The 22,131-nt window shown below is 41.0% G+C and overlaps 1 protein-coding gene across 1 annotated transcript; it reads left to right on the top strand.

Moving 5' to 3' along the window:
* The first annotated feature begins 26 nt into the window (after positions 1-26).
* Positions 27-8,699, top strand: KCTD2 (potassium channel tetramerization domain containing 2). The gene is made up of 6 exons (XM_075177874.1): positions 27-430; positions 3,197-3,305; positions 4,851-4,942; positions 5,814-5,909; positions 7,677-7,802; positions 8,193-8,699. The coding sequence occupies exons 1-6, from the start codon at positions 143-145 to the stop codon at positions 8,220-8,222; spliced, it is 741 nt and encodes a 246-aa protein (XP_075033975.1). The 5' UTR covers positions 27-142; the 3' UTR covers positions 8,223-8,699.
* Positions 8,700-22,131: the final 13,432 nt, after the last annotated feature.

The raw sequence follows: 22,131 nt of genomic DNA, 5'->3' as shown, positions 1-22,131 counted from the left end.
CTCCGTCATGTGTCCGCGCCCAGCCTGTGGGTGTAGTAAGATGGTGCCACGGAAGTGACGCTACATCTCCCCGGAAGTCGCTCCCGCTCCTGGTCTCGGTGTTATGGCTCCGCCGCTCTCCCGGTTGTGTCCGGTTTGAGTCATGATGGCAGAACCACAGCGGGAATCCACGGAGCCCGTAGGAGTGCGGGTAGCCCCCTACACCCTGACCATCCCCACTCCCCGGAGCGGGCCGCCGAGCCCAGGCCTCTCCTGCTCCGGTCCCCGCAGTCCCAGGCAGCAGGATCCCGCCGGCAGGACGGGAGGAAAGTGGGTCCGGCTCAATGTGGGCGGCACATACTTCCTGAGCACTAAACAGACTCTGTGCCGGGAGCCCAAGTCCTTCTTATACCGCCTGTGCCAGGAGGACCCGGACCTGGACTCTGACAAGGTGCAGAGAGGGCACTATAAGTATATATATATATATATATATATATATATATATATATATATATATATATATATATATATGTGTATAATCTTCTGTTATATAACATCACTGACACCAACAGGCACAATCCGGCTACTGACCAGACATTATGTGCGTTTCTCTCCAGCATTCATATGTAAAGGACTTGGATGGCAATACCAGCTTAACCCAATACCAGATTCCAGACAGTCCACCATTCTATAATTCATATGGTATCCTTTTATATTTAGTTATGTATTTTTAAGGTCAGTTACCTGCTGCCATTAAAACAAAAATATTCATGATTTTACTAGCATTTTTTAATGCCAGTAAAGCCAAAAGTACTGCTAGGATGATGGAACATATTGGTAAGGGTATGACTCCATGCCGTAGTCTCTTTTTAGGAAGCTGCCTGCTGTATTCAGTGAAAGTAGGGTTCAAAGATGTGACCACTGACCACATCAACCACAATTGTAAGCACTGCTTGCACACCGTTGGCCTGATTAATTAACAGACCTAATGTGCTGTTTTTAAAAGACATATGTACATCGGGCATACGCACGTCCGTATTCAACAAAGAGCAGGGGGTAAATGTATCAACCTCCGGTTTCTTCAACTCCCGCGAGTTCGGCGTCTTTGCAGCTTAAATTTAAAGGGAAACTTCCCTTTACAAAGCAGCGCCGCTTTAAATTTAAGCTGCAAAGACGCCGAACTCGCGGGAGTTGAAGAAACCGGAGATTGATACATTTACCCCCAGATCTGAATATATTTTTGTTGTCGAGTACGGGTCTAGGTCCACTCTGCTCTAACTGATAAATACACTGCAGGATATGTCCAATACATATGTGGAATAATAAGTGACAAAGGAATGCACAGAAAAAAAAAATCAATTAATGTAACGTTAGTATTATAGTCATTAATGACAAAACATTAAAAAAATGTAATTCATTTTTCTATGAAATACATTTATGATGAATGTCTATTGTACATAAAATAAATTTTTACTCTTCCTGCTGATTGCAAACACATGTTCTAGTGGCATACACAACCGTCATCAGTAGTAATCGGCACTTACACCCGACCTGCAGCTGGTACAAGTGATAAGATAGAAAAACACGTACCTTTGAGATGCTTAAAGCTTGAATTGGACGGCGTGCACTCGGGCTTGGTACACCCTTACTGTGCGTTAACTACGTGCATACGTCCGTTACGCCCCTTGAAATTGTAGGCTGTAGTAAGGGTCCTTTGCGCTTGTTTATCATTTGGATGTCGCTGAGTTCTCTGGTGTATGGTTCAGTTCTGTGACATTTATGCCCCTCAATGAATCAGGCCCTGTATGTCAAAAGCAATTTTGCTTCACACATGTCACTAGTGTGTTATTAACCACCCTAAAGTGCTTAACAGGTTTTTTTTATAGTTAACATTTTGCGCACACTTCGTTTTTACTGAATTTTTATGTTGGAGCTGCAAATATACAGCTGGTCATACATAGTATGATTGTGCCACTTAGTGCTATCTAAGGGTCGTTTACAAACATGTAAAAAGGCCTATTTTATAGGAAACACCTGGATCTGCAAAATCAGAAGAGGGTGCAACATGTAATTTTCTGACAGAAGGAACTTGGATGAGTGGGAGGTTCTTAACTAAATGGGGGCTTGACACATTCATATCTCGAATTACGCTCACATGTATGTAAATAAGATTAAAGGGATAAAGAGAGTGCGTTGTTCTGGGATCTCCTTGTGTAGCAGTTGGTCACATAGCGAAAAGGCTAGGGGGGTATATTTACTAAACTGCGTATTTGAAAAAGTGAAGATGTTGCCTATAGCAACCAATCAGGTTCTAGTTATTTATTTAGTACATTCTACAAAATGACAGAATCTGATTGGTTGCTCTAGGCAACATCTTCATTTTTATTTTTATTTTCAAACCCGCAGTTTAGTAAATATACCACTATGTGGGACAACATTTTTACCAGCAGGTACATTTGAAGCAGATAAAACCATTTACATGCACACAAGTACTAATTCCGTGATGTTCTGTCACTCATAAATAATGATGTAAATAAGCCTGGGATCATTAGCATTTTAGGAGAAAGTTTAATGTTGTAGTAGGTAGCACTTTGAAGTCATGGTTTTACTCTTTGCACGTTTGCAGCTGGTCTCCTCAGTCCTTACACCAGTAACCGAACATGAGTGTGCACATGTGTATGCTAGAGCCTGATAAACACGTGCATAAAAAAAGTGCGTTGTGTGTCAGCACTTTTGTAAATTACCTATTTGGAGAATCGCAAGTGGGCTGAGATCTAGCTGTTTAGTGCTTAGGCCAAGGAGCATTGCGACCTAATAGCGCAGTCACCTAGATACCAGATATACCGGAATGCTCAACAATGATCTAAACAATTACAGTCGTATTGTTTTCAATAGTAGCACTAGTTTTGGGGCCACACATACTACAACATCGATCCATGTGCTTGCGACCTCTCAACATGTGACATTGCTAGAAGTGTGAGTAAAGCTAGACAAAATGAGATCTATCTGCTCTTTTTTTAAACACAGTGGACTTATACATAGAATATAATTAAAAATGTGCTGGCTTTGGCACCTGAAAATATGAGCCTTTGGGCTTCTTGGAAAACATATATGTACATGTGTATATGAAATAAATATTATACTGATTTATGGCTCATACTTGTAATTGTCCGAGTCCGCATAGTTTAGTGAAAATGTTATTGTGTTTATTTCCTAGGACGAGACAGGAGCCTATCTCATTGATCGGGACCCAACCTATTTTGGACCCATCCTGAACTACCTACGACATGGGAAGTTAATCCTCAACAAAGAGCTAGCAGAAGAAGGTGAGGACATTTTTAGAATGTACTGAGGTTTAGATATGAATCGTGATTTATTTACAGCAGGACACAAGATATATAACACCAGACCAGATCCAAAGTGGCATATTTATAAAAATAGCACAAATCTAAGTAATAGTAAGTAGATATTTTCTTTCATTATGCACTATGCATTCAGGTGCTCCAGTTTTCTTCCAAGCTCCAAAGATATAATTGACTTCTGCTATTTGTCCATATTTATTTAAATATCTCCACTAGTGGATGGACTCATGTTCTTGAATAGACTTCTCTCTACAGAACTGCTGAAGAGTAAGTTGATTAAAGCAAAAATGTTATTGGTTGCTATAGGATATAGCATAGTTGTGCTTATTTACATCTGAAATGCATTTACTGCAATCATCATCATCACCATTTATTTATATAGCGCCACTAATTCCGCAGCGCCATACAGAGAACTCACATCAGTCCCTGCCCCATTGGGGCTTACAGTCTAAATTCCCTAACATACACACACACGTGAAGCACTTCATTTAATATATAATGTAAATATCTCATCTCACAACACAAGTGTCATTCATATTTCTTTGCCTAGCTCACACTCTGTAAGGGAATCCCAGATCCTTCCATTACTAGGAGCAAAACCAATCGATGCCATCTTGGTGCCCTAATCCATGATTTTGCCCATGTAAACAAATACCACTGCAAATCAAGGGAAGCACCTCCTTAGTGCTTGTTTTAAAGGGATTGTATGGATTATAATAGTTTGCTGTGAACTGCAGCAGCTCTGAACAGGGGCGGATCCAGATTATTGCTATACCCCGGGCGATTTTAGGGGGGGCGATTTAGGCACCGCCCCTTTCTAATTTCTAAGGCTGCCGCCGGCTGCACAGTATGTGCAGGTCCGCTCGGCAGTGACAGTGTGCTGCCCCGCTGCTCTGATTGTGTTTAAAACACAATCAGAGCAGCCGGGCAGCACACTGTCACTGCTGAACGGACCTGCACAGTGTGCAGCCGCCGGCAGCAAGCCCCTGCTAGGGGGGGCGATCGCCCCCCCCCCCCCCTTGGATCCGCCACTGGCTCTGAAGAGAAAGTGAGCTGTCTATCATCCGACTGGGACTAATGATGCTCATATATGCACGTGTATGGCAAAAATCTGACCAGTATGGGCACTTTTAGGAAGTGGTTATATAAATCCACTGCCCACTAATCCTGCACATATGACACCTTGGCATATTAGGGTTTGCACGCCTGTGTATGCAAACAAGTATGTTTTTGATTCAACGTATTAAACCGTTATTTGAGTTTTATTTAACTCCTTGAATGTGTCTGTTGAACCTCTGGGGACAGAGTAATTTAGCTTTCTTCCACTTCTTACTTCTGCATTGTGCAAGCACGTCAATCTGTGTCCGCTAGAAATGGTGAAGTCTGTCAAAGCTGAGTTGTAATAGTTCTTGCAGCTATGATTGCATTTATTTAGAGAAAACATGAAGTCAGTGTAGTACGTGTATTATATCAGTCACATTAATCAGTTGCTGTAACTCTTCTACACAGGAGTTCTGGAAGAAGCAGAGTTTTATAATATTGCCTCCCTGGTCCGTCTAGTCAAGGAGCGTATTAGAGACAACGAAAACAGAACTTCACAGGTAATTTCTGCAGCAGCAAAAGCAGATTTAACATCACAATAAGACTGTTAGAAGATGGGCAGCATTCAGCACCTCCTTGATTATAACTATCTCCCTTAAGGGGAATGACCAGCACCTTTATCACACACACACACATTAGTCTTTTAGCTGCCCTTTTTCTTCTATCCGCTCCCCCAGTGTTGTTCTAATTGAATCGTGCACAGAGGAGTCGTCGCCACTATAGTGATTACAATCTTTTAATCTCTTGCAAACACATATATAAATAAAGTAGCTGGCACAGCCTACAGTTTCTATGATGACCTCTGCCGGCTAGTCTGTCCTGGAGTTGAGCGAATGATAGACTGTGAACTCATTGCGAGATGTGAAGCCAGAATCTCAGTAATATTCTGTTTTGAAAGTGTTTGTAGGGCTGGAAGTTGCGTTTGAGAGGTCGTAAAGGAGGCAGGAGGTGGCGACTAGGTATAAATTGTTAATGGAGCATATAGAAAATACTGGATTGTACGAGCTGCAGCTTCTTGATGTGGATAATGGAAATTTAATGTAAAATCTCTGGGTAAAGGGAAATAGACATATACTCCTACATGCTCCCGCTGAACGCAGGATGTCGTGGGGCAACACACTGCTTGTCTGGGAAAGGCCAAGGTGGAAGCAGCGAAAAGGTTCAGAGATGTCTTTTGCACTCTCCCTGCTCTGCCAACCTTCCAATACGTTACTGGACTGTGCACTAATCAGTATTTTGTTTTCATGTGGCCTTACCCCTGTTTTGTGTCTGTAAATGAATCTCTGTGTAGATTAGAACTCAATGGTAGCGTGGAGAGAACACTCCTGTACACAATGCATTGTTTATAGTGTCACACACTTCTATCCCCAGGGTCCTGTGAAACACGTCTACAGAGTATTGCAGTGTCAAGAAGAGGAGCTCACACAGATGGTATCTACCATGTCTGACGGCTGGAAGTTTGAGCAGGTGAGTAACAGAAGACTGGGACAATGACATTTGTGCTGCCGCAATTGTTGTGGCTGCTGTTGGAACAGCTTATGCCAGAAATCCTCCCTTGAAACATTAACTGTCCATCTTGTATTTTGCCATTTGTATGAAACGATCGGTCGGATTTGTTTGATAGTTGCTTTCCTGATCTTATTGAAGCAAGCGTTAAAATTCTGGATTATTTAAAGGGGCAAGTCCAACAAAAAGCCTAATGTGCAGAAACAAGGGGAACAAGTCCAATCCTCTTCTGTTGAGTGTGGTCACTTGCTTTATCTATGCTTCATCCAAACCCTTGTTGTTTGTTACACTGGAGGATATATAGCAATCCATCAGCACATTCAGCATGTCCGTATGACTACAGAAATGTTTAGTGTAATAAGGATGATATTTTGTCTGACTTCCTTCGTTAACAACCTAAGAATCACTGTAGTTACTATTAGAATCCACTATTTTCTAATATGAAATAAGGTTTAACAAAACTAAAATATGGTCTTTGTCAACCCTAACCTCAATCCCAGGTCCCCATTACCGTGTCACCCGTTGTGCGTGTCAGTGATGTCATGCGGTAATACTTGAATGTCAGGCTGAACGGGTGTAGTACCAAGGCAACAAAAAAATGTATTTGCTCTTTGCACTTGTGTATAGTCACGGTGTTCAATAGGGATGCAAAATCCTTTTAACTAAAATGAGTACCTTTGTTGGACCTTGTACCTGTGTCAGACCTTGAATTAAGTAAACCTGTTTGGAATTGTTATATTTAACTAGGTGCTTATATTTTAGAGTAAATTTCTGGGGTTTAACTAATTGGCAGTTTCGGATATATAATTATTAAAAAACTAAAAATGTATTTGTCCCATGTTGCTAAGAAAAAACAGCCCTATGTTCCCCCCCCAAAACAAAATGACAAAAAAGTCTTTGGCGTAATGCTGTCCACAAACGTTGCAGTATTGCAGCCATGTGTGGTCCAAAACCTACCTTGATGATCAATCAAATTTGTTTAAATTACTATTGGGCCTTTTGGTAAATGCGGTCAGAGGATGACTGCAGATGGCATTGGTCCACCGGTCGTGGTGCCTGGCACTCATGCCAAGGGACAGCACCAGTTTGGGTGTTTACAGCTTACTGAATACAAAGGTTATTCCTGTGTAAACTGACTTATCGCAAAAACCTGAAGTAAGGTGTTTGATCACCTAATTACTTTGCCCCTTCATGATCAGACCAATTTTTGGTCTGTTTTTAGTCTATGGTATCAAATGTTATATTCTTTTTTGGGACATATATACTTTTAATTTGGTAGCCTATTTATATAGGGCACATTGACAAAAATAAGAAAAAAATAATTTTCCTTGATTTTTCCCAAAACAACTTCTATATAATTAGTGCAACTCCAAAAATGTACTTAATTCAATCAGCTACTTCTTGTTAGTACAGACATACCAAATATGTGTACCAGGTACATAAATACATATTTTAGTTTGAGAAGCCTTTTTTTTCTTTTGCGATATCACAACTGTGTACAGATCCTTATGGGAGTAGGATTGTATGTGACTGGGTGGAAATTGGGGCTGTTTTTTTTTTCCAAGTATATGTCTAATGACATTGTTATATCAGAAGGTGATTACATCGTCGTTATGACGGGTGCTATGTACCATATACCCTAAGACACAGAGGCAGAATTTGATGACTGAAAGGACTAACGAGTTCATCCCGTCTTCCCATGTAATTTTATATATTTGTTTCTTTCAGCTTATCAGTATTGGATCTTCCTACAACTATGGAAGTGAAGACCAGGCAGAGTTCCTATGTGTCGTGTCCAGAGAGCTGAACAACTCCACAAATGGACTGGTGATTGAGCCCAGTGAGAAGGCTAAGGTGAGCTGCTGTTACGGAAGACGATTGTAGTCTAAAGCAGACATCTCGCAACTATTCCTTAAATGTTATTGCCATGGAACACTTTTGCTAAATGGGAAGCCTTGTTTTTTGTGTATTTAATTGTGTCTACCATGTAAGTCCTAGAGGACACACAATGTGGTGCAGTTCGTTTTGGGTTTTTAATCATAATTATTAATACAAATGTAAACAACTACTACATCAGCTATTATTTTAACAATATTATGGACGTCCACTTGGACGAATGTTCTCTTAACAGTCCGTAGAACCGTGAACGTGATACGCTTAAGATGCTCTCAGCTTGCACATTACTGCCCCTTGTGGTTGTTGGGTGTATTGTTTTTCTAGCTCTCACTGACTCTTCTGTTTCAGATTCTTCAGGAGCGTGGATCCCGCATGTGAGGGAGAAGTAGGATTGGGATCCGTTCCTGAGCTCCCTTCGGGTTGTAACCAAAGCCCTCACTGCCCACGGAGTTCATGCGCTGTATTACTGATGTACCCCCTCATCCTCAGCAGGCCTTAACACCCCCAAGTTAAAGAGGGGCAATGTGCGAGCATAGTGAGAGCAGACACTATTATGTTTGCCATATCCACCCACAAGCGTGTACTTTGTGTTGTCAGGTTATGTAGGAATGATGTCAATTATTGTGGGGTGCAAGGGTTAGAGGGGGGGCACGACCCTGCTTATTTGGGGCTAATTGTGTTTTTCTTTGTGCGTGTGTCCTCTTTCTGTGGCCTGTTTTTAGAGGAGTCAGTATTTTCTGCTGTGCCCCTTTGGATTCGCAGAATCGTGAAATAGACTCTCTGCCTTTCTGCTGGAGGAACGGAAACTGGACTTCCCTTGAATTATCTTCTTTAATTACAGTTGCCAAAAGTCTTGCTCTGTTTCCCGTCTCCAGTGCTGTTTACTGTGCAGTTTTGTTTCATTGTGACACTATGGGGGGGATCAATGCCCGGAGGCTCGTGTACGAAGCGTTAGAACTCTTAGCCACAGAATCTGGAGAAGCATAAAGACATCTATAGAAGACGGCTTATCTGGCTGTGGTCACTGTTCCCGCATTTCCTACTGGTCGGTAGCACTAGGCAGCCCCTCCATTGTCTCTACAATGCATGCATACATACCTATACCACACAAACTTGTGTTCCAGTCTAGGGGGGGGCGGGAGGGGTGTTTGTTGTTATTTGGGTTCGGGCTCCCTGCCTGCCTCAGTCTATTTACTCAAGCACAAACATTTTAGGACACTTGTTAGAACAGGTGGATCCAGGTAATTTATCTTGTTTGTGCCGTTGCATAAATCTCTCTTCGGCAAGAACTGTCGTCATTGCCAAAACTAGAGTGCGGATTTTTACTCTCCAGCAGTAGCTGCCGATGTAACCGGTTTGCAGTGTGCTCGGGAATAGACTAATGTGTGTATATATATATATATATATATATATATATATATATATGTGCAAATAACACCTTTTGTTATGAGAATAGTGACAGTTCTCTGATTTGGCATTGCATTTTAAAGAAAAATATATGACTTTAAGGGGGGATTTCAACTAGCAGTGAAGTGTCTGACGGAAATTCCTAAAAAAAAACACTTTGCAGCTGAGATTTTAGCAGAAAACTGCTTATTTTTTCTTGCGCCCCATAGAGGTGCAAGGAAAACTGAGCGGAGATTTTTACCCTAGTAACGGTAAAAGTGCACAGCCGTGATGTTCTGAAACTTCCCGGCTAATTGAATTCCCCCCCTAAGATTTGAATAAGATCCATATAACAATGATTACATTTCACCAGGTGTGATGCCTTCCGACAGCCAGTAGATGCTACTATACCCTATGCACAGTATTCTGCTGGCAGTAACGTTTCTTAATAAACAGACGGAACACAACAGTATTATAAAACCATAAACTTACTTAAACCTGTGCATCTTTTTTTTTTTTTAATGGAAACAAAGGCAAAGTTTTATTATTTTTTTTTCTCGACACATGATAAGATACTAAATAAACAATAAGTTTTATTGTGGAAGATGAAATGTAATTGAACTTTGCAATTTAAATAGGGTAACCTTTTATATAGTGTGTTGTGCTTGTTTTACCTGCCTGAGCAGAACCTTATAATCTAGCGAATGCTCCTGTCCTTACTGCTGTTCATGAGATTTAAGCATTCACTTAGGGGTATATTTACTAAACTGCGGGTTTGAAAACGTGGAGATGTTGCCTATGGCAGCCAATCAGATTCTAGCTGTCATTTTGTAGAATGCACTATATAAATGACAGCTAGAATCTAATTGGTTGCTATAGGCAACATCTCCACTTTTTCAAACCCGCAGTTTAGTAAATCTAGTCCTTAATGTACAGCCATACCCTATACACGGTGGAGGCAGCTATTGTGTAATCCTAACTAGTGTTCATAAAAATGCAGCTTATCAATTGACTAGGAATCGGTGCCTTATGAAAAGGCCTCATGGATATTAGACATTTAGAACCTTGCTACTGTTTCCAAGTGAATTAATAGGCTGCGCTCTAATGAGTATTGGTTCAGCTACTTCCATTCTATGTAAGTGACAAGGGCTGTAATCTACTCGTTGCATGGATAATGCGGAGACAGCGTGTTGTGAGCCGGACTGATATCCCTGAGAATGCAGCCTGCACTAGGAACTAGAGACTGCACTAAGGCATGGTGCATCTCTCCATCAACACCACATGTTAATAAATATAACCCAAGCTGCTTTTATTCAAACAAAATATATGGATATTTCACACTTAAATTGTAACCCGATGTAATTTATGGTGACCTTATTTTCCTGCTGCTTCCCATGTGTGTAAAGAGAATTATTTTCTTTTTCATCTGTCTGTTCACTTGTCAATAAAGGTGATTTACAAAAGTGCAAAAAAAAAAAGAAGTTTGTGCACAGAGGTTGTCTATTTGTCTGCCTAGGGCAGGCTTGTCCAACCTGCGGCCCGCCAGATGTGAAACTACAAGTCCCAGCATGCCCTTCCAGCTATCAACTGGTTGTCTACCAGCAAAGCATGCTGGGGCTTGTAGTTTCACAACACCTGGAGGGCCGCAGGTTGGACAGGCCTGGCCTAGGGTATTCCTAGGTACATGCCCACGTTCTGGGTTTGTCCTCAGTGGTAGCAGAGCCATCTACTTTGTCTGGTCCAACATGAAATATACATGATGAAAACTACTCCAAAGTTCATGCTACCAACCCCTTTCATCTTTTCTGTTCTACTCCTAAAATACTGTTTAGCCACATTTTTAAGTGAATGATGAGAGCGAGGGAACATCTGGACTATTATTACCCGTAGTGATTTTCCATAAAAGTGCCTGGAAGGTGATAAAGACATTACTAAACTATAAACATGCCTGATTCCCACCATATCCCAGGATGTGTAAAGTCCTGTAGGCTCATACTTAACAGACAATGTTCCGTTAAATGTGCCCAATCTACTTCTTTAGTGTCATTTAAATCATCTCATCCTGCAAAACAAAATGTTGGTACACGTGGAGTCGTAGCTATAAATGCAATGCACGCACCTAATCCACATTCAGCAAGGAGCACCGCTTATCTGCTCAGCTCTTCCCATCAGATGCTACATTCTGCTGATGGCACACAAGTCTATGCACCCAGCATGGGTACTGTGGGAGGCTTACGTTTTGCACTTTTGTAAATGACCATTTAAGACCATCTTTATTCTGAAACGTTACTTATGCAGTACCATGTACCAGTTCTTAACAGGGATGTCTTGGTAATTATCTGGTAATTGATCAGAAGATCTAAAGGAGATAGGGAAGCAGGTTTTTAAGAAGTAGATGAGACTTGTTCAGATACATACTCAAATGCATCTCTTGTTATGTCATTCCCAAATGTGTTACAAGTAATGATTGGTATACAAGGTGTATGGATTACAGATTCAGACACCTATTTACATGAAAAATAAAGGAATGGACAATTCCAGTTGCAAGAAAGAAATCAAATATGAAGTGGCCCTGATTAAAATGTCCTACAGACTAAATGGGATGTATGATGTTGTAGAAGTTCACCATAAGACTATGGGGTATATTTACTAAACTGCGGGTTTGAAAAAAATGGAGATGTTGTCTATAGCAACCAATCAGATTCTAGCTGTCATTTTGTAGAATGTACTAAATAAATGATAACTAGAATCTAATTGGTTGCTATAGGCAACATCCCCACTTTTTCAATCCCGCAGTTTAGTAAATCTAGCCCTAGAATTGCTATTTACTTTGAGCAGTAACAGTTTTAAAATTGATTTATAAGCCATGTGCTGTCCGGAAGTGGAACAGCTCATATCCACTACAGCATAGGAGCGATGGCTTACAACAGCTGCAATCGCTATTGAGACAGGAACTATGATATTGTCCCATCACTTCTCACGTACCTGATTGGTTGAGAGTGAAACCAATGAAAGCTCACTTGAGAGACCTTATAAAAGATGATCTGAGTGTGTGGCCCTGAAGAAAGAAGATTAGAAGAAAGAAGATTAGAAGAAGGTTAAGAAAAAATATAAGTTTTAAAACGGCGTGAACAATATATACAGCATATTTCTGTAATTAGTTGTGTAATTGGTATAGGCTCCTGCGGAGCCTGTGTCTGCTAGGCAGGTACTATAGATGTGGCACATCTCCCATTCCTGTTTATTTACTTAACTACCACAGTACCAGGGTGGTTTGGAAGCTTTTCATTGCTAGGGCTGCTAGTAATTAGATAACATGCCCATTTTATTTTTGTTTGCCCTATTTCATATAGCGGAATTAATTTGCATGTGGACAATTGCTTCCTGCAAACTTCCGGGTTAAAAACTGGATTTGAATAGAACCAGTTTTAATTATACAGATTGTGTTTTTCTCGTTACTCCCTTAATCATTTGAATAAATCTGTTTTTATTAGTATTTTATTTTGTGCATTGTTAGCAATATCGAACATACAGTTTCTCTACTATAAGTGTGCTCTACCTTACTTTTTGGTTTTATTGTTCTGGCAACAATATAGGAGGCTTCAAATAGTTATTTAACTATTAGGGATGAGTTACACTAAAATGAGGGAGTACTGTCAGCCTTCATCACCCCCATTCACTTACCTGACTCAGCAGAAGCGGTGGATAGGAGACCCGAGGTCCTTGCAGCTGTATTTTGCAATGTAACTGGTAGATAAGACAAAGGTATATATTATTAGTTTTACCTCTTTCCTTTTTCTTATTCCAAGGTATTTTTTGAGCTTAATAATACATAATAAATAACATATAATAAAAAGGAATTGCATTATTTAAAAAAAAATGTAATGTAGCTCAGTTAAAGAAAACAACTTACACAATACTTAAAATTTAGCCTACTGTCGCTAATAATTGTTCATCTCTTGTTGGGGAGTGTGGTGCATTACTAATTTATGACACTAGGTGGCAATATGAAAAACAACATTGAGCACTTATGAATAGTTACTTCTTGTCTGCTTCTGGTGTAAGGAGATCTTTATGCAGAATTATTTGGCCACACAGGTAAGTGACCAAATTGGACAAGAATGAGCAGCCATACGTCTTCCAACACCAATAGCACCATCAGATAATGACAGCACACATAGGCCAATAGATGTCTTCTACAGTAATTGTCCAATAAGGGTCTGATCAATCCAATAAATTATTATTTTTTTTTCAAAAACAAGTATTATGAATATAAAAATAAGTATCTCTTGTGTGTCATTTACAAAAAAATATATGCATATTTCCTCAATGGAAACTTAACTAACCTCCAATATATGAAGAGAAAAATAGAGCATCTGGAGCCTGATTCATTAAGGAACTTAAATTAAGAAGTTTCTTATTTCAGTCTCCTGGACAAAACCATGGTACAATGCAAGGGGTGAAAATTAGGTTTCTGTTTTTTCACATAAGTTAAATACTGACTGTTTTTTCATGTAGCACACAAATATCAACTTTAAATTTCAGTGTACAAATAAGCTATCAAGTATTTGTGTGCTACATGAAAAAACAGTCAGTATTTAACTTCTGTGCAAAACAGAAAACTAATTTTAACCCCTTGCATTGTAACATGGTTTTGTCCAGGATACTTAAATAAGAAACTTCTTAATTTAAGTTCCTTAATGAATCAGGCCCCTAGTGTAGATTGAGTATAAAATCCACAAATATATAACAATATAGAATTATATTACCAAAATCAATGCTATATAAAGTAGACACATACATATTACATCAAGTTTGAAGAAGAATCAGGATTCAAAGAAGAAATCAAATCTCTTATTATAATTATACTTCCCACCAGTCCATTCTGAAAAAAAGTATAATTTATTCTTGAACACAGCAATTGGGGGTTGATCCTGAATCCACTTTTCTTGCGACTGCAGAAATAATCATAAATAATGTTCTACTCTCCAGAATCACTTGATATGAGGACCCTCCCGCAAACAATGAAAAAGAGCTGCATCTAAAGTATGGCATTTGGGGCAAGTGCTTGAATTTGATGATCCAATCAGGTAGTCTCTTTGTAGTTATAAATAGACCCTGTAAAATATATTATAAAAACATTCCCAATAACTACTAGCAGTTAATGTGTTAAAAAAAAAAGGTAAAACAAACATTATACAAGGGAATGTGTGGGAAAATATCCAGCCAAAAGGATAATCCAGATCTGGTTTTCTAATAATCCAAAGAGTTGTACGTCATATTATAGTGTGTGGAAATGGATTTTCTTCCTGCCTGGAGTTTACCAAGCAACAGATCCAGGGAGTTAGGCTAATCTAATGGTGATAAGAATTTAATCGCTGCACTTACATAATGTGCTGGGATAAAGCCAATGCGTGCAAGTGAGGTAGTTCAAATTTCTCTGTAGCTCGTCTTATCATAAGAGAGTTTATAACAGAGTGATCTGCAAGAGATCTAATACTATAATCCCCTTGTCAAACCAGTTGCAATTTAAGGTTGACAATAAATTGAAGGAACAGTGAATGGTGACTAATTCAATTATATCTGTTTTGCAACCTATGCCAACCCCTCTAAGGAGACATCATCACCACCATTTATTTATATAGCGCCACTGATTCCGCAGCGCTGTACAGAGAACTCATTCACATCAGTCCCTGCCTCATTGGAGCTTACAGTCTAAATTCCCTAACAAACACACAGCCACAGAGACTAATTTTGATAGCAGCCAATTAACCTACCAGTATGTTTTTGGAGTGTGGGAGGAAACCAGAGCACCCGGAGGAAACCCACGCAAACACGGGGAGAACATACAAACTCCTCACGGATAAGGCCATGGGCAGGAATTGAACTCATGACCTCAGTGCTGTGAGGCAGAAGTGCTAACCACTAAGCCACCATGCTGCCCAGACATCAATAAAGATTTTTTTTTCAGTAGGAATTAATTCTATGTTAAACTCATATCTTTAATGGAAAGATTTTGCTACAGAGGAATTGGCATAATTAATTGTCTCTGTTGTACAACCAATCACTAATAAACCATCACATAAGTATAAAAATTTCTGGTTTGGAAAATACACCAGTTACTTAGGCTGCAATCATATTTGTGTCTTTTATTAAATCACTGATAATTTTCCCTTACCGCTCTGTACCAGGCACTTAGACTGCAGTCGGATGTGCTGTTTTTTATTAAATCAATGCTATGCACGTTTTTCGTGGTATTTCTTTCGTTGGAAATGTGTACCCAACTCATATTTTTATATATATGTTTAAAAATTGTACTGCTGCCCTTTGTCGTGTGAGGTTATTTGGGTGGAGGGGGGGGGGGGGGGGTTTGGGGGTTTGATTCCAGTTACTGATCATATGTCTCTGTAACCCTCACATATTCAGTCTCTGTAGACTACATTCCATACCCTCCAACTGTCCCGATTTTGGTAGGTCATCCCGATTAGTGGGCTGCCAAAGGGGAGGGACTTAACAGAAAGGTGGGTGAGGTTTTACCCAAAATATGGGCGGTTTGTGGATGGATTTGGAGTGGGGCTTATTTTGTCCCATTTTCAGGATTCTAAATGTCTAGGGGGAGGTTCAATTAGCCAGAAACATCCGTGAGACACTTCACGGCGAAGATTTGACAGAAATCTCTGCTGATTTTTCCTCACACCCCATAGAAGTGCAAGGGAGCGGAGACTTATACTATTAATTGCTGGCAATGTGAAGAATGTGATGTTGTTGCACGCTTCATCGCCGGCAACTGAATCTCCCCCCTAGGTTGCATAGCTAGGGGTAAATGTATGAAAGTCTGGTTTTGTTAAATCTACAATTTTCTGCAAGTTTGCCAGCCATATTTAAAAAGGCAATTTAATAAAAGGCAAAACCAGCACCTGTTTCCCTCTACCTAATATACCTGCTTTGTGCACAACTTTGACACTCCCCATTGAAATGTTTTCAAGCTATACTCTCTAAAAATGCTTTATCACAATGTTCTTACCTTGCTGTTTGTGACCTCACCTTCAACCCATACTCAGTACTTATCATCATCATTTATTTATATAACAGCAAATTCCATAGTGTTTAACAATTGGGAACAATCTCACTGCTCCTCTCACAGTATAGGCAAGCCGAGGGGGGCACAGTGCCTGGAAACCCCCTTCAAGCCTGGGGCACTGTATAATTGAGGTGGCTGGACACTGCCCTCGCTTCACACGGCTCTGCTTGAAAAGGGTGAGCTGCACCTAACAGTAGTGCACGCAGCATTGCCCATGTATATTATGGGGATAGGAAGAGTTGGAGAGCAGCCAAGCACTGTCTAAAATTATAGCCACGCCCCCATGCATGCTGGTCACGCCCACTGGTGGCGTGGTGTGGAAACCCCCCTCTGCAAATCCTGCGTTTGCCCCTGCACAGGTGCTTATTTTCTGTTATTCTCCACGGGTTACTTAGTAGTTACACTTTTTCATGCATGCTCTCCGTTACCACTTACTCCCTGTGTCGTTCATGCCTAGCGATCGCCTTATTTACAACAGCCCCTCCTGTACTCTGATCCTTCTAATATCACGTCTTCTTTTCTCTCGACACCCTCCTTCTAGTCGTGACTCTTTTTTTTTTCAGACTAGATATTAAAAATAAATAAGTATATACAGAACAACCTAAATGTAGTAACTAGAGGAGATCAGGTCCCAGTGGGCTTAACCTTGTTTTGAAAATGCCGCTGCCTGCCTCTGCTGCAACCTGGGGATCTGGCGGAACATAAGGGGTAAATTGTGAAAGATCATTGACAAAACACTGATTTTAATTTCTGTGTTGCCCATTTGTTTACCTTGAAATCTTGCCTTTATTGTAGCATAATAAGCAAAGGATAAAGGGCTATATTTAATAAAAGTGGAGAAAGGAGACTCCATTGTCTTGATCCCTTAGCCACAGTGAACAGAGAGCCACATGTTCCATTGATCAATAGTGAGGTAAAAGGATTAGTTTATCGTATGAAATAGTGTATGTTATGAATTGTGATAAAGTATAATCAAACGCCATCTGTGACAGGATGCACCGCCTATGCCACCCTGTCTGTTGTTGCTGGGAACCGGCTGGGCTTACTTTGCCACCATTCCCTTTCGTTATCCCAAATGCGCCCTCTTTCCGCAGTAGGAGGAGCTTACACGAGCTGCCACCACCGGACTCCTTTACCGGCATCCAGAACCGGGTTTCTTCTGGGTAACTGACGCTGCTAGGGAAGCTGTGCATGGATTCCTCCCTGGCCTATCACACTGACCAGGGCTGCTGGGTAGCAGGCAGAGCAGCGGTACTGGAAACGCTTGGGTCCAAACCTCTGAGACAGTCGGAGAACGGATTAGATTTTGGGTCTAATCTGTAGATCACAGGAATGCAGCAATATTGAAGATGTTTTCAAGCAGGTCTTTGAAGCAAGATGTTTATTTGCTATCACACTGGTTAAGGGTCCTACTGAGGTAACCATGCACTGTCAATATTTACAACTTCTGGTATGCCATGGCATGCTGGTATCTGTAGTCCCACCACCGTTGGAGAGCCTGAGGCTGTGGTGTATTAATAAGATTATAACAGTGTTTGCTACTAAGGAACATTTGTGACTAAGGGTAAATTTATCAAGCTGCGGGTTTGAAAAAGTGGAGATGTTGCCTATAGCAACCAATCAGATTCTAGTTATCATTTATTTAGTATATTCTACAAAATGACAGCTAGAATATGATTGGCTGCTATAGGCAACATCTCCACTTTTTCAAACCTGCAGCTTGATAAATTTACCCCTAAGAGTTGGCAGAGAAGCCTTAAATCAGAGTACTATAAAGAAAGCAATAGTAGTGATGTTAATAAGACTGTAATATATTCAGACTGATATCAATATACATCTCTATCCATCACTTAGAAAATCTGAGCTGTTCTTTTCAATAAAATAGCGCAACAGTCTTAAAAAGAGTGAAAGACACAAATTAACTAATAAATATATTAAGACATTACACTATATAATATTTGGTGATATTCCAATTTATTTGTGACTGTTACTATGCAAAATTGGTGAGGCAGAATGTAGCAATTATTGTAAAAATAGAAGTAGAAAGATTCAGTCCTGTAAATAATTTGAAGGAGACAATCAAGATTCCAGAGGAATATTATATAACTTACTGGAATTTACTTACAACAAACAGAATTGATTTCTCAATGAACATTTGATTCATTTTTAAAAATTTCTGATCACAACTTAAATACTTACACAGAGGTGTAAATGTATCAATCTTCAGTTATGTCAAATTACCAATTTTCAGCCATTTGCCGGCGGTATTTAAAACAAGAATTTTATTAAAGGCAATATCCGGCAGGGCTCTGTATATAGTATATTAATGCTAAGGACTGAGTGTCTCTACAATGCTTAGCATTTTACTAACATACAGGGGTAGCTAGCTGTATACAGTGTATTATACTGTTAACATACATGGGCGTCTGCCAACACTGTGTGGCCAGATTCCCTTTGATATGAATGGTGGGGGGCCCAAGAAGTTGCTCTACCAGGGTCTGAAATTAATCTTGGAGGCCCCTGTATACAGGCAGGGGTACAAACACCACAGTTTGCATTAGTCACGCTGTTCTTCAGAAGACTTGAACACTCGAGCAGCCAGAGAGGTTGCAGTTAGCTCTTCACCAGGTACTGCCAGGTAGTGGCTGTATTCAACAAGTTCTTCTAAATAAAAGTTGTTGTCAGAGACCTATCACCAGACTAATCTCCAACATGAAGATCTGTTTTCCCCTGACGTTGTGGCCCTTTACAATGTTGTTCCCAAGACATACAGAAGGGAGCCTCTGAAAAATATAGCGTCAGATGGAAGAAGCTAAGTGTGGGGTACCGGTGCTCTTAATGTTATGTGGGGAGTGGGCTAATCATTTAATGTTGAGAGTGTGAGCTAAATACTTAATAGTGGGTGGGAGGCATTCATTTATTTGTGGTGTCCATTTAATTTAACAGTAGAGTTATGTTAGTGCCTATAAATTTAAGGTACTAACATAGGACTATTTAATGCAGGGTTAGGGGCTATTAATTGTGAATACTAAATTAATTTTGGAGCTGTTTGAGGTGAAAATAGGTGTAGTCAGGGCATGTTGAGGGAAATAGGCCTATTTATTAAATGTGAATGCTAGTAATGTTGAGGCTGGTTAGGGGGAGGGAAGCTTAGAGTGTTCACGCATTGCTAGGCTTTTCGTATTTCATGTGTCTATCATGTGCCCAACATTCCAAGATCCAGACAAGCAGCAACTGAGCTTATGACTGAGCTGGTAGTGCAATCTGCAAGAACAGGTACGAGAGAGCAGTACAGTCTGACAAATGTCCTCAGGGCCGCCTTCAGAAAAAATCGGGCCCAGTACGGGCCCCCCGTGCCACCCGGGACCCCCCCATAAGCGGGCCCCCCCCCCCCATGTGTCACAGGCAGAGCACATGATAGCAGGGGGAATGAATCCTCCACCCCTGCGATCGGATCCTGGTGCCTGGCTGTCACGGTGACATCCAGGCTGAAGACAGAATAGCGGAGACCAGCGGCGGGCCCCAGGTAAGTCTGTGCTGAGCTGTTGGTGAGCCCGGGCCCGATACAACAGTACCCCCCGTACCCCCCTGATGGCGACCCTGAATGTCCTGATTCTGGTGGGACAGTCCCATTTCTGTGAGCTGGACAGGTGCCATCAGGACTTTGTACCATGTGCAGGGAATTTTGTGAGGTATGTCCTGCTTCACACTGCTCTGTTCTTGTTCAAGAGGGAACACTAGTGCACGTGTATTTGAAGGAAATGGGGTGAGCATTCCAGCACTACCTAAAATGATAGCTACACCCCTTGCATGCTGGTCATGCCCACTCTGGCAGCTTGGTGCAGAAACCTCCGTGTAGAAATCCTGCACTTGCCCCTGTGATGAGAACGGGAATAAATAGTCAGGGAAACAGGTGCAGTTGATCCAACAGGGGGAGGAGATGAACTCCTGCAGGTGAGGTGAAAAATGTCAAAATACCTCTAGTAACACATAGATACTGCGGGCCTGATACCAAATAGGAACAATTCAAAACAATTCTATGTTCTCTCTATATACTCTATTAATTTGTTGTTGACTGCTCAATTTTTTATGTATAATTATGTATTATTCGTAACTGTGCTTGTGTAATACTGTGTACTCTGTTCACTCCCTATGTACGTCACTGTGGACTATTTGTGATGACTTTTATATAAAAGATAATAATATACACAGCTCAGCCACAACATTTTAACCATCTGCTAATATTGTGTAGGTCTCCCACGTGCCGCCAAAACAGCTCCAACCTGTAGAGGCATGGTTGCGAGGCGGGGCCTCCATGACTTGTTTCTCCAGCACATCGCACAGATGCTCAATCGTATTGAGATCTGGGGAATTTGGAAGTCAACACCTTGAACTCTTTGTCACCTTCCTCAAACCATTCCTGAACAATTTTTTTCAGTCTTGCTGAAAGAGGCCACTGCCATCAGGGATTACCATTGCCATGAAGGAGTGTACTTTGTCTGCAACAATGTTTAGGTAGGTGGTACATGTCAAAGTAACATATACATGAATACCAGGACCCAAGGTTTCCTAGCAGAACATTGCCCAGAGCATCACACTGTCTCTGCCAGCTTGCCATCTTCACATAGTGCATCCTGGTGTCATTCCTTCCCCAGGTAAACGATGCACACACACCTGGCCGTCCACATGATGTAAAAGAAAACATGATTTATCAGACCAGGCCATCTTCTTCCATTGCTCCATGGTCCAGTTCTGGCGCTCACATGTCCATTGCTTTCAACGGTGGACAGGGGTCAGTATGGGTACTCTGACCAGTCTACGTCTGCACTGCCCCATATGCAACAAGCTGAGATGCATTGTGTGTTCTGACATCTTTCTGTCATAGACAGCATTAACGTTTTCAACAAGTTGTGCTACAGTAGCTCTTCTGTGGAATTGGACCAGACAAGTTAGCCTTTGCTGCACACGCGCATCAATGAGCCTTGGACACCCATGACTCTGACGCCTGTTTAACGGTTTTCCTTCCTTTGACGACTTTGGTTTAGTACTAACCACTGCATACGGGAAACCCCCCACAAGACCCGGCGTTTTGGAGATGCTCTGACACAGTCGTGTAGCCATTACAATTTGGCCCTTGTCAAAATCGCTCAGATCCTTACACTTGCCCATTTTTCCTGCTTCCAACACATCAGCTTTAAGAACTGACTGTTCACTTGTTGATTAATACATCCCTTCCCTTGACAGGTGCCATTGTAATGAGATAATCAATGTTATTCACTTCACTTGTCAGTAGTTGACAATGTAATGGCTAATCAGTGTAAATAATAATATTAGCAATAATTTAAAAGTGTATCACCAATAACTTTAGCCAAGAAAAAAATAAATCCTGATTTAATAATGTTATTAGTCTATAAGAGAAAATACACTCCTTTAGCCTCTACCACCATCTCTTTGCAGATGACATCCAACCTTTCTTGCTCTTTCCTATTATGTGTGTCCAACTGGCTGTCTGCCATCTCCACCCGAATGTCCCAACACATCCTGAAACGTAACATGTTCAAATCTGAGCTCATTACTGTACTCCCTGCTAATGTCACTACCCCTCCTCACTTCTCTCTCACAGTCGACAACATCATCCCCTCTCCCATTTTCCATGCTCCCACTGCCTTGGTGTCATCCATGACTCAGCTTCACTCCCCACATCCAGTCCCTCTTGCAGTCCTGTCACCTCCTCCTCCACAATGTTGCCAAAATACACCCCTTCCTCACTCATGAAGTAACCAAAACACTGGACCATTCGCTCATCATTTCCTGCATTGA

This window comes from Mixophyes fleayi, chromosome 6 (genome assembly GCF_038048845.1).
Source record: "Mixophyes fleayi isolate aMixFle1 chromosome 6, aMixFle1.hap1, whole genome shotgun sequence".
Taxonomy (NCBI): Eukaryota; Metazoa; Chordata; class Amphibia; order Anura; family Limnodynastidae; genus Mixophyes; species Mixophyes fleayi.
This window is presented reverse-complemented; position numbering and strand designations above follow the sequence as displayed.

Coding starts and splice junctions, on each gene's coding strand:
- KCTD2 (XM_075177874.1), top strand. CDS start 143: ATGATGGCAGAACCACAGCGGGAATCCACGGAGCCCGTAGGAGTGCGG. Junction 5,910..7,676: donor ACGGCTGGAAGTTTGAGCAG/GTGAGTAACAGA, acceptor TGTTTCTTTCAG/CTTATCAGTATTGGATCTTC. Junction 7,803..8,192: donor AGCCCAGTGAGAAGGCTAAG/GTGAGCTGCTGT, acceptor CTTCTGTTTCAG/ATTCTTCAGGAGCGTGGATC.